Below are 12487 nucleotides of genomic sequence, written 5' to 3' on the forward strand. Positions count from 1 at the left end.
GTTGCAGTCATACCTAACAGACTCATTTTGCAAACTGTCCTGAAAGTCTCACCCGAGAGTTTACCACAATCTTTCTCTAAAGCACAGCACCAAATTCCAGAACTCCTAGAGACCAACCCCACACACTCAGAGGTCTCCTTCTGTTTAACTTTAGCTTATCATCCTTGTAGTAACTTGAACAAGTGTTAAAACTGCACTTCAAGTTGCTCTTAAAAAAAAAAAAAGAGCTTGGAAGATGTCAAACGAAAGCAGGAAATGTCTATTCTACTATTAATATTAATGAATCCCTAATGCATTTGCAACCCACTTGAGGTTAAGTCAGTAGGTTTTTCTTCTGACAGCTATTCCTCATCAAACTACCGCTGCTGAAGATGTTGATGCTTTCCCTTTTGCTCTGTAATCTTTAAACCAAGTTTAAATCACACCAGAGCCTACCACAAAATAATGTATTTTATCCTAAGTGAACACAAAGCCCTGGAGACAGCGGTTTAAAACAGCACACATGTCTGCTCAATTTATCATTTTAAGATAGGAAGCTGCTGCAACAAACAAAACACCTCCTTGAAAGTGGGACAGCAGCAGATTGCGGTGCAGAAAGCTCCGGGATCTTTTGTTTTCCTGGAGAGCAACAACAGGGCTTTGCAGAGAAAGACAACAGCCTCCCCTTGCTGAAATCTAAATCAGTTCATATAGAAAAGCCTGCCAACTGCTAGTTAGATGGTAGCAAAATATTGCAGATAATTCACTTTTCATGATAAAGCAGAAACAAGCAGGCATGCAGCACCCAGCAGGGGCTCAACTGATAAAACGGTGTCAAACTCAAACCATTTGTCAATTGGGAGGGAAGAGAGCAAGCTGAAAGATGGACTCAGGAAGTAGATTTATCTAGTGCGACACATTAACTAGTATAAATACTAAGGGAAAAGTAAACACATTTACCCAGCAGTATCTCCAGCCAGCAAAGAAAAGGCTTCTGAGCCTCAGACTCACGCTGGCCATCTAACCACTCAGCTGTCAGCTACAACAGCAGTAGCATTTTTCTTCTTGTGCAGGATTGCAATGACATTTAATTCACGGCACTAAAAGGTTTTATTAAAAGTGTACATTATAATTAAGCAAAACAAAAGCATGACTCGTGTGCTGTTCTAGTCTCCTCCCTCCACCCAGTAGCCAAACCAATAAAACCACCTTGGCAGCAAACAAGTCAGGTAACATACCCCGGAGAAGAGCACAGATTTGTTATAGAATCATTCACTTGGCGTCTGGCTTGTTCAAAACTGCCTTATCAGAAACTTCTGTGCCGGAGGCTCCCGAGGCAATGGAGGGGGCTGATAATGCAGGTCAGGCACAGTAATTCGCCAACAGCGTAATGTGGGGCACATAAACAAACTGGAATAATGCAGGGCAGAAGGGCTCTTTGGATGTATGCTTTCCATTGGAAAGTATAAACAAATAACACAGTCTGTGCACGGCACATCTCTGCTACAATCACCGGGAAGAAGGAAAGCGTTTCAAAGGGTTTTAGGATACCAACCCACAGCTACCTGGCAACCTGTAATATCAAAGAATGGTGCAGCATATCAGCAAACCATTTTAACACTCAGTCTAATACAAACCTCAAAGATTAACAGCAAAGTAAGTAATTTGCATCTTCCCTCCCCATCCCCCTCCAAAAAAAAGGAGTTAGTTCATAAAGAAAATTACAGCGCAGTTCTTTGTTCAGCTGTACCTTCATGTGTCCACACAGCGCAGGTTCCCCACCTCCAGCTTATGCATCTCAGGATTTTAGTCCATATGGAAAGTCTGTCATTCACTCTCACACTCTTACACACACACACGCATGCTCACGCACACCACACCACACCCGCGCTCTTGCTTCCCAACACACACTGCCTGGAACTGCTCCGAGGATTTTAGAATTTCCTCTTGCTAGCAGATTCCTCCCTCCCCTCACATCCACTCCACCCCGTTCTGTAATTAGGCTTAACAAGAGCAATTAACAAAACAAACTCCTCTCCGCCTGGTGGCCTGATAATTCTGATTGTCATAATGTATTAAGATGTGTAAGCCAGTTTAAAATAAAGGTAAATTACAGCATTGCACAAGGGCCATTTTGCACCTATTTCTACTGCTTTTATCATAGGGATAATGAACATTCAGCCACGCCTTTAATTTAAAACATAAACCCCCAAAACTCACATCTGAACAGCAGAACTCAAAACTGATGCTTTTGAACAACAAGACTATTTTGATTTTTTTTCCTAGCCTATTAGAGAGCAGCTCCATTCTCCTATGCACAGCAAATTCCTTAGAAAGATTTTTCTTTATGGAATTACTTTGTGATCTTAAACATCCAAGCTGTAAAATCAAGTTTTAATGCATCTTCTGGCTTTAGAGCTGTCCATGAATAAACAGATTACAATTGCTCATTTTGCCCTGCCTGGTGTCTAATGGCATGATACAGGAGACCAAAACCTCAACGTTTTTCTGATGGTTTGTCTGTCCACTTTTAAGTCACTTTCCTTCAGCAAACAAATCACAGAACTTTAGTGTCAGAATCATAAAAAGAACCAATTGAGGACTAACTGATTTCAGCTGGTCAGTGGAGAAACTTTGATGTCCTTTGATTTCAGTGTGCTAGGGGTGCAATACACAGAGAAAATTCACAGACAGCCTGAATTCAATTGGAAAACGTATCTAGTTCTTGTTCTGCTTATACAGTCTTTTGTGTAATTAAAACTGTCAACATAAAATGAGTAACCTTATCAAAATCATAAGCACACCGAAGACCAGAAAATAAAACTACTTTGATATGCGACATGGATTTGGGTTCATATGAACTGAAAAAACCATTCTGTTCCCTTAGTTATGTACAGTCTGATTCACAATACCATCTGCTAACTAACCACAAACAATTAAAAAAAAAAAAAAGACAAAAAAAGAAAGAAAAAAGAAAGGTTGGTGTTGCTAGTATACTGTTGGAATCATACAGTTTCTGATAAGCTAGTTGTGTTTTCCCAAGCCAATGATTTCATCTCTGCTGGGTGTCAACATTTACACAAGAATAATTTGGGGGGTCAGAAAGACATCAGCAAATGAGATTTCAAAAGGTTTCATAACAGCACAGATTGCTCAAACCCAGGGAAAGGAGGGTTTCAGCTTCCAGAAGTTCACTCTTCTGCTTCTTCATTCCTCCTTCCCTGAAGCTGAGTCAAAGTTCTGTAAAAACCTGCAGCAAACCATCAGATTTGCAAGACAACAGACACATAAAAACCCCCAAGCTTTACTGTGAAACAAACTGTTCCAAGATGTCGGTAAATGGAGACCTATTATGCTGCAAACTCAGGCATCCTTTTAATTGGTAGGAGATGCCAGCAGATATAGGATTGTGTACAGAAACTCCATTCTGCAGTCCTGGCATATGATGCACTATCTTTTTCTCCACCTCATCTGATGTTTAGAAAGAAGAGTGCTGTCAAGAAGAATCATTTTTCCAGATCTTTTTCTCTCTCCTTTCTCCTTTAAAGGCCCAGTGCCTTACTTAAACCACAGACTGTTCAAATGAAGACAACCAATTTTGTCTTGTATTTTTCCGCTTTGCTCATCAGAACAGCAGCACTTGAACGCTTCACAAACATCAAATAATGACTAATCTGATTTTCACAATACCTCCCCCATATGTTGATGAAGGTATTATTGCTATTCTCGCTCTGCAGAAGGGGCATGAAGACACAATGACATTAACATCAAAAGCATACATTAATTTTGGGATGCAGAGCAGCTGATTTACTCAGCACAGTGCATTATTTTCTATGTTCAAAGCATTTCTCTTCCTGGCATCTGTGATGGCTCTGTATTTTGCAGAGCTTCACATCAGGCACCCAGGAAGATGTCAAAATCATTGCCCACCTGCAAAAGGCTTCGCTGAGGTGAACTGGCATGAATCTTATTTAGAATCACAGGTAGGAATAGCACATAGTTCTTCAGAGCAGAGCTCATCTGCTCTGAAAGGAGCAGCACTTCTTCCTACCACTGCTGTCTTACTTCCTTATGCTGCAGCAAATGAGATGGGGGGAAGAGGTGTCTTAAAGATAACATTTTATTACACCACCCCAATTCATCTCCCCTAGCAAGCTTGCCTTATACCTGAATGAGGCAAGTAACCAGTTAACAGTAATTAAATGGGTAATTAAAGACTGTATCATAATGCATAAGAGGATCAAATTGGAGTTAGGCAAACAACCTTAACTCTGGAGAACTTGAATTTGCAATTTTAGTAAGACTTTTCTACAGTTTTTATGCTGATTTTTGAAACTGCAAATAGAAAAAACAGAGATCTCATGACCTGGCACTACTCTGAAGCCTACACAGATCAAGAGTAGAACTGAGATATTCTGATCTGCACAGGCAGACCTCTGCAGGGACACTGACTCGGAGCAACCATACAGTTGTTTTTGGCAAGGCCAACACAAGCATTGTAAGGGATAGGACACTTCTGTTGGTGGGTTTCATCAGGTGACACGCTGGCGGCAGAGGAATGACTGCTTTCAGGCAACTTGATTTTATGCCAGGTGTGGTGTAAAGTTTGTTCTTCCTCTTCCAGACCTTGTCTCAGACTTCTGATCGGTTTCCTTGCCCAGCAAGTCCTCAGCTTGTTCCTCCTGACCCTTCTTGTAGTTTCCCTTTCCAGTCACTCACATCTACCACTCCCACACCCAGGCTCCTGTGTGCCAAGTCTTCTCATCAAGCCAGTTTCAGTCCCTCCTGGTTCCTCATCTGCACTGCACTTCTTTCCTGTCCTACTTTAAGCAAACATGGCACACTCTCCATCTCTGTGTGGCCCTTCCTGCTGACCAGCAGGCCTGGCCTCCACAGCCTCCTCAGCAGTGTGGTGCAGTCAAGTCTCCAGCCATCTCCTGGCGCTCCTGTGCAGGCACGTAGCCCTGAGCTCAGTTCACACGTCGAGCAGACATGGTGTCAGGCCAACTGGAACTCCTGTGACTATGTTAGCGTGGCACTGAGCCCGAGCTAATAAGCCCTGGTGAGAAGCCGGATATATTAGCTTGGGCTTAGCACCGTGCTAATGCAGTCAGGCAGCTTTTGGATCAGAGCTGGCTCACATCCCGCCCGCTTTTAACACCAAGCTTGCTTGTCTTCGTCTACAATAACCCATAAAGATAAATCCCTTGGTCTTGTACTAACCTTACTCTCAGTTTCCCTCTTCTCTGACACTGCTGATCTCCAGGCATAGTCTCTCCTCCTTCATAATCCCCTCCAGGTTCAGTTCTTGTCCATAGGCTTTAACAAACAACTCCTTCTGATGACTCTCTGGCCTTGGGATGGTGTGCAACGAGAGCACACTGAACATGCACCCCTCTGCTCTCAGTTCAGGTGCTCCATTCTAGACCCAATAGCAGTTGCCCATTGAAGGGAGCTGTGATGCCCTCCTGCAGCTCCTGGGAGCGCTGCTCTGCCAATCCTCTAGGCTGCCTTCTAGCTACAAAGCAATTCTCGTGGGCATGGGAGTCAGAGATGGAGGTGGAGACAGGACTGGAATGTGTCCTGGTCTCTCTCTGACAGAGACCTGGTGCAAATGAAGCACATGTGGAGATCCATGAACTGGAAGTGCTCCTGGCAGAGGGGATGGCATTTGAGCATCCCAGACAATGACAGTCACCACCCTCCCCTGACACATATGCTGCCCTTCCCTGAGCCACTGAACCTGTCATTCTAGCTCGTGCTCCAAAAAATGAGGGCTATCACAGTGAAGATTACTTTTCAACAGAAAAGTCATCACACTCCTAATGTAAGCAATACAATTTTTGTCATAGCCAGATTCTTGGAAATGACAGAATAGATTTTTGGGGGAAAAGCATCCATAGGAAAGGAAAATGTAAGAAACACCTGAGCCACACATTTAGTATTTGGAAGATTTATGAGCACCTAAAAGTGGGACCTCCTAATGCAAATTGTCTGTCTTACAACAGGTGATGCTAGCAGCCTACGAGGTATCAGTTCCCTGAGATTTATTTTAGGGGGATGTTATTGACCATTCTCCTTTGTATCGGAATGAGGATATTGCCATCAGACACAAGTCACACACAAAGGATTTGCACAGATTTAAACCCTTTTTCCTTGGCCTGCTGTTCCTCTTTCAGTGACCCAGACCAATGCACTAGAATTCTATTAATTACAAAATATAGCAAGGTTTGATAGAGACAGAGAGGATGCTCCTATTCCAGCAAGTTTACACAATTTTCTGCTTTTCATATACTAAATCCTAATGGGCAATTCAGGCAGTGGAAAGCTGAGACTCCTATTTTTCATCACTGTTAAGATTAGAAAAATAAACAAGTGACTAGGTAATTGCAGTAGCTTGCTGTAATAAAACCAGATCCTTAAATGACTAATCTCATCACCAAATAATAATAATAGAAACACTTTTTTAAAGATTAATTTGCACCAGTCTGTCCCAGCATATCCCTCTCATCTAAAACTATTAGCACTATGTGCACACAAATCAGACAACGGGGAGTAAGGGAAGCTTGCAATCAGACCTAATGTCTTCCCTTCCTCTCAGCCCCCAGTACAGGACAGCCACTTCCTTTCTACAAACGCTTTGCTCAGATCTGTACACAAGACAGGCCACATCTTCCGGGGAGGCTCAAAGTCTTGCAGACACACAGTTGCCTTCAAAGCATCACTGGAAATCTGTGTGGGAAGACTCTAAAATATTAAAACCATCCTGTACTCTTTTCTTCTAAGCCAACAACAAACCCCCTCTAAACTTATCTATCACTTCTCTGCTCAGTTTATTCTGGGCTGCAGAATAAACTTTCTGACTACTGAAAAAGATACGCAAATGCATAAACTGCACCACATGTGCAGAGGAAAACAAATAAAGAAAATATGTATGTGCCTTTCCAGGAAGACAGTTCTTTGCCAGAACATTAAAATTATGCATAAGCATTTCCCCTATTACCAAAAGCAGGCAAAAAAGAAAGCTGGTGTGAAAAAAATGCACTTCCAAATGTAATTTATCTGTCCTAAATATGAACTGACTTACCTTTTAGATCAACACTTCATTGCCATCTTGCCTGATTTTCTTCTCCCATAAGCAAACACTTGCCCTCTAGCAGATTCATAAGTCATTTAAGCCATTAACTTCAGTTTTAAGAAATCCCCATCTGAAAGTTTGCTACGGCACTTGTAACCACAGCCCAGCAGCGAGCAGGACGCGACTCTGCTCCTCCTCTCTCAGTGCTCGGGCAGCCAGCCCATGCTTACTGACTACAGACCAGAGATTGTCATGTTTTCTGTTTCCCCATTTCTACCCTGAGAGCCGGCCTGTGCAGCAGGATGACTTTCAGAGACACATCCTTCTTACCCTCTCCTTGCTGCCAGATGTCCTCTGCAGCCAGTTCATGGCTTTCATTTTGTATTTCACAATAGTGTAACAGTTTTAATAAAAATTCCCAGGCTACTACTCCTGAAAAAAGAGTTATTATTCTTTAAGAAGGTGGAAAGACTAAAAGAGCTGATCTCAGTTAAATCCTCTGAATGTCTCTAATCTGACATTTCTTTCTGACTTTCAAATCCAGGCTTCTGCCAGTCCTTTATATATTTATAACTGGACCCATCTGAAATATGGTCAAGCTGACAAGGTGTAGGGCAGTACAGTCGAGATGCTATTTCCCTGAAATACCTGGCACATTTGCACTGTGCTATCACAACTCACTGCCCAGAGAGGACACAAACAGACCTTTGGAGGCTCCTGATCAGTTTCTGTGGACGGATGCTCTGACCCCACAGACAATGACAAGGATGGATCAATTAATTTAAGTCTGGCCAGGAAGTAAAGACAAACAGGTACCAGAAATTCAGTGTACATACTGGTTAATGAAAACAGGCAAAGCACAGGGAAATATTTTTTCTGATTCATTTACATAAAAATAAATTTGACTTTTGTAGAGTTGATGTGATTCTGCAAATCACCACATCGAAGACATCTAAACAAAGTCCATCTGCATGTTTATAAACATATACAAGTGTTTAAGGGACGCAATATGTTAAAAAAAAGTCAACAATAATGGTTAGTCTATGCTTCCAATTATATTCTTTCTTCAATTAGTCTTGAAGAAACTAACACCTCTATTAATCATTTCAATTAACTCCACGCACCACATGACATCCGCACCAGCAGCCCATATGTTGCGTTCCAATCACCCAAATATTAAAGCCTTTTTAATTGATTGATCTAAAGAACATTCAACAGGCTCAAGGTGGCAGCCAGCCAGGAAATCCCAAAAGAAGATGACAAAAAGGTGGGGGTGCTAAACCAGCTTCCCAATTTGTTTTTCCTCTTCCTCCAGGGTTCACTAAGTTAATCCAATCACAGCCCATAAAGCCCCTTTTTAATAAAATAAATAAATAGATAAGAGAACACACATGTTGGCTTTCCCCCAGAGAAGCCCCCTCCGCTAAAGCTGGAGAGCCATCCTGTTAAGAAAGTGCTGCATAGGAGGGTGCATTTTTTATCCAGCAGAAATATTTAGCTTGGCCGCCCGCCAGGGAATGCTGAAAGAATAGACTGAATTAGGGGATTTACCTTCCACGTGTTTGGCACGCGTCATTAGAGGCTCTGAAGAGCTTGACTCTTTCGCTCTCTCACTCTCTGTTTTTACTCCCCCCCACCAGAGCTTTGATGCAGAGAATAAAGTATGAGCTATAAGAGCAGCTGATGTGTTGCAGTTCTAAATGTTGGCATGGTGGCTTTTGTGCTGTCGAAGAAAATTGATGCCCAGTTTCTGAAGGTTTTAGGTTTTTTTAAAATTCCAGTTAGGTATAAGGTGATACATTTTAATAGCATTTGCTTTAGCACAGAAAAAAAACCTCCACATGTTATTTTTCTTTCTCTTTTTTCCTAACAACAACAACAAAAAAAGTTTTTGAAGTTTTCTGTAGACAGATTTAAACTTGGAGAAAGTGGCTTAAAAGTAAATTCCGTAAGTGAAACTCCAACCACAGAGTATTTTAGGAGCTCGTTTGAAAGGTTAGTTTTGTAACAATAACCCACGAATTACTCTGTCATTTGAATTTTATATGCTGTTATGTGGACTTATGTTATTTTAAAAAACACATCCTTACCTAAGTACTTTGGTCTTGCGAATACCTATTAAGATCTATAACCAGAACATGTTAGCAGAGGTGGTTGGTCTATACCTCAAGTAACTCAAGCACCTTCTTGGAATTTCTAATTTGTGAAAGACTATATTTTAAGTTTGCCTCTGCCACCTTAACTTAAGGAGAGGGGGAAAAAAAAGAAAATAAGAAACCCCCCCCCATTTTCCAGATGAATAAAAGAATGGAGGTCCTTAAACTGACAGTAAATGCAAATGTTTGTGTCTGGCACATGTGGCAACCCTGTTTACAGGGCAGAGTCTTGCTGAGCAACTCACAGTGCCACTAACACCCATTCACTGAGCTGGTGTGGGCACTGGGAGAGTCCTGCTGCAGCTGCCTCTGCTGTACTGCCTCATCACACTATCAGATAAATACGGGCCCTATTCACTCACTGTTTTTATTGCTATTGATTAAAACAACTCAGTTTAGAAGCTACTTGCTGACATGCTTACTCAAAGCAAGATTCGAGCAGAGTTACTGAACTACAGTCCTGGCTGTATCTTTATCCCATATTCACTTACAAAAAAATCTGGGTCTGACTTTGGTTCAGCTAAATTCATTCCACCAGATGACAGATCACATGTGAATTTTCATCTCTCTTTCAGTAAAACTAGTTCGTTGGGCTTTGCATATCAGGAGATCCTGTGCGCTACAGAAAATCGATTTAAGGGATGGATACTGACTCTCAGATGAAAATAAAATATATTAACTCCAACATCAGAAAGGAGCTAAGGACCATCTCCTTGCTGAATATAAAACACCTCAGGTGTAGGGATCTCAGCTTAAGGGCAGAGCCATAGTTTATCACTTCTTAAGTAAATCATTCATAATTCATAGCCAGGTTGAAAACCACACAAGTAATGAGCTCTCAGTATTACTCAGCGGAAAGTGAGAACTGGAGTTTTCCACCTAAACCCGTAAAGGCTGACAAGTTCAGACATGGTTTTGTGAGCTCCTTCCTGGACCCCACGTTTTTAATTCAATTTAAAGAAAGCTAGGCAGCCACTTCCCCCTGTCTTTGAAGTAAAGATGTTAACATCCGTGCTAATAATACAAACTACCCCTTCTTTTATCAAAGGCTTCAGCAATCGCAAAGGCTTTCTTTTCATCACAAGGAAAAACTGCGAAAATAAAGCTACCCAGTTCTGCTGCTAACAGGGAGGTTTGGCTCTGTACACTGCACAGATGCCAGCCAGTGCCCAAAGCATTGCATTATAAATTTATAGAATTTAGTTACAAAAGACCTTTAAGATCATGGACCTTAAAGATCATTCCAACCATTAGCCCAGCACTGCCAAGTCCATCGCTAAGCACGTTCCTAAGTGCCAGAGCTACATGGCTTTTAAATACCTCCTCCAAGGATGGTTACTCCACCACTTCTCTGGGCAGCCTTGACAACTGCAGTTTCACTGCTTAACAACACTTTCAGTGAGGAAATTTTTCCTAATATGCCCAAAAAGAACTGCCCTTCATGCCAGTTGAGGCTGTTTCCTCTTGTCACAGAGAACAATGAGATCCTCACTGAGTGTCCTTTTCTCCAGTCTAAACCACCCCAGCTCCCTCAGCTGTTCCTCATAAGACTTTTGCTCCAGATCCATCACCAGGTTTGCTGCCCTTCTCTGGACCTGCTCCAGCACCTCAATGTTTTTCTTGTAGTGAGGAGCCCAGAGCTAGACACAGTGTTTGAGGTACAACCTCACCAGAGCAGAATACAGAGGGACAGTTACTGCCCTGGTCCTGCTGGCCACACTGTTGCTGATACAGGCCAGCATGCCTCTTCTTTTCTTGGCCACCTGGGCACACATTGGCTTATGTTCAGACACCATTGACCGGCACTCTCAGGTCCTTTTCTGCTGGGCAGCTTCCCAGGCACTCTTCTCCCAGCCTGTATTGCCACAGGGGGTTTTTGTGATCCAGGTGCAGGAGCTGGCATTTCACCCTGTTGGACCTCATACAATTGGCCTCAGTCCATTGATCCAGCCTGTCCAGATCTCTTTGCAGAGTCTTCCTACCCTCCAGCAGATCAGCACTCCTGCCCAGTTTGGCGTCATCTGTGAACTGACTGAGGGTGAACTCAAATCCCTTGTCCAGGTAGTTGATAAAGACATTAAACAGATCTGGTCCCAGCACTGAACCCTGGGGACCCCCACTGCTGACCAGCCATCAGTTGGATGTAACTCCATTCACCACCATTCTCTGAGCCCAGCCTTCCACACAGGTTTTTATCCAGTGAACAGTGCCCCTATCCAAGTCACAAACAGCCAGGAGATTGCTGTGGGAGACAGCATCAAAGGCTTTACTGAAGTCCACGTGGACAACATCCATAGCCTTTCCCTCATCCACTAAGCGGGTCACCTTGTCATAAAGAGAGCAGGTTGGTCAAGCAGCTCCTGCCTTTCATAAATCCATACAGACTGTGCCTGATCTCCTGGCTCTCTTGTATGTGTTGTGTGATGGCACTCAAGATGATCTGCTCCATAACCTTTATGTTTCCAGTAGAGCATCTTTGCTGCTAACTGAATCTCCAAATGACCAGCCGTACAGAATTGGAGTACTGAACACCAGTAGCATTAGGAGCTGCAACAGATAATTCCCCATTAGCTGTTTCCACCTTATCAGAAAACAGAGTATGTGCTCTGGACTGACAAGTCCCAAATGGGATGTTTCGTCTGTGGAAACACAGCATGTCTAATAAAAGGTGAATTAGTCACTGAGAGTAGCTCAGTTGGTTAGAGTGTGGTGCTAATAATGCCAAGGATGTGGGTTTGAACCCTATATGGGCCATTCACTGAAGAGATTATCCTTGTGGGTCCCTTCCAATTCGGAATATTCTGTGAATTAAGATGTGGATGCTTCAGGCTCACATTCCATGACAAAGTGCCACAGGGCAGCATGTGTTTCTTCCTCTGAACCTGTCAGGGAAGGCATTCAGTTTTCTGCACACCCCTGGCACAGGGCTGCCTTCCTGTAAAACACCCACTGACACAAAATGTGCATTTCTGCAGCTCTGGCCCCCATCATGTAGGATCCCAGAACACGTGGATTTCCGTGACTATGACTGGAAACTGCCTGCCTGCTTTGCCTCTTTAGTAGATACAGTGAGGCCACATGTATTTCAGTATTGTGATTGATATTTTGAGACTTAGGTCAAATAACAGGGAGCATTGGCCTGACAATATCAGTTCAGTGGCAAATTGCTTGATGTATTTGTCACCATTAAAACAAACTTCTGTTTAAACGCAGTCTGCTTATCATATTTACAGAATAAAAATATGACCTTTAAAGTGAAATAAAAGAGCTCTTT

The 12487-nt window shown here is 42.6% G+C and overlaps 1 protein-coding gene across 4 annotated transcripts in view; it reads right to left on the reverse strand.

Annotated features, from left to right (window-relative positions):
* PRDM1 (PR/SET domain 1) overlaps nt 1-12487 on the reverse strand; it is a 102015-nt gene that overhangs the window by 31187 nt on the left and 58341 nt on the right. The window contains exon 1 of one of the 4 annotated variants that reach the window (XM_085056253.1): nt 7067-7088. The exons of 2 other annotated variants lie outside the window; for them this stretch is intronic. Coding sequence is in view for 1 of the 2 variants with exons in the window: in XM_085056249.1 (XP_084912375.1) it covers nt 1730-1735 (6 nt within the window). In the remaining variant the exon portion in view is untranslated. Of the gene's footprint in view, nt 1-1729; nt 1891-7066; nt 7089-12487 lie in introns of those variants that run through there. One more of the 4 variants, XM_085056249.1, reaches the window with a different exon arrangement.

This window comes from Lichenostomus cassidix, chromosome 3 (genome assembly GCF_008360975.1).
Source record: "Lichenostomus cassidix isolate B80296 chromosome 3, HeHo_3.0, whole genome shotgun sequence".
Lineage (NCBI taxonomy): Eukaryota > Metazoa > Chordata > Aves > Passeriformes > Meliphagidae > Lichenostomus > Lichenostomus cassidix.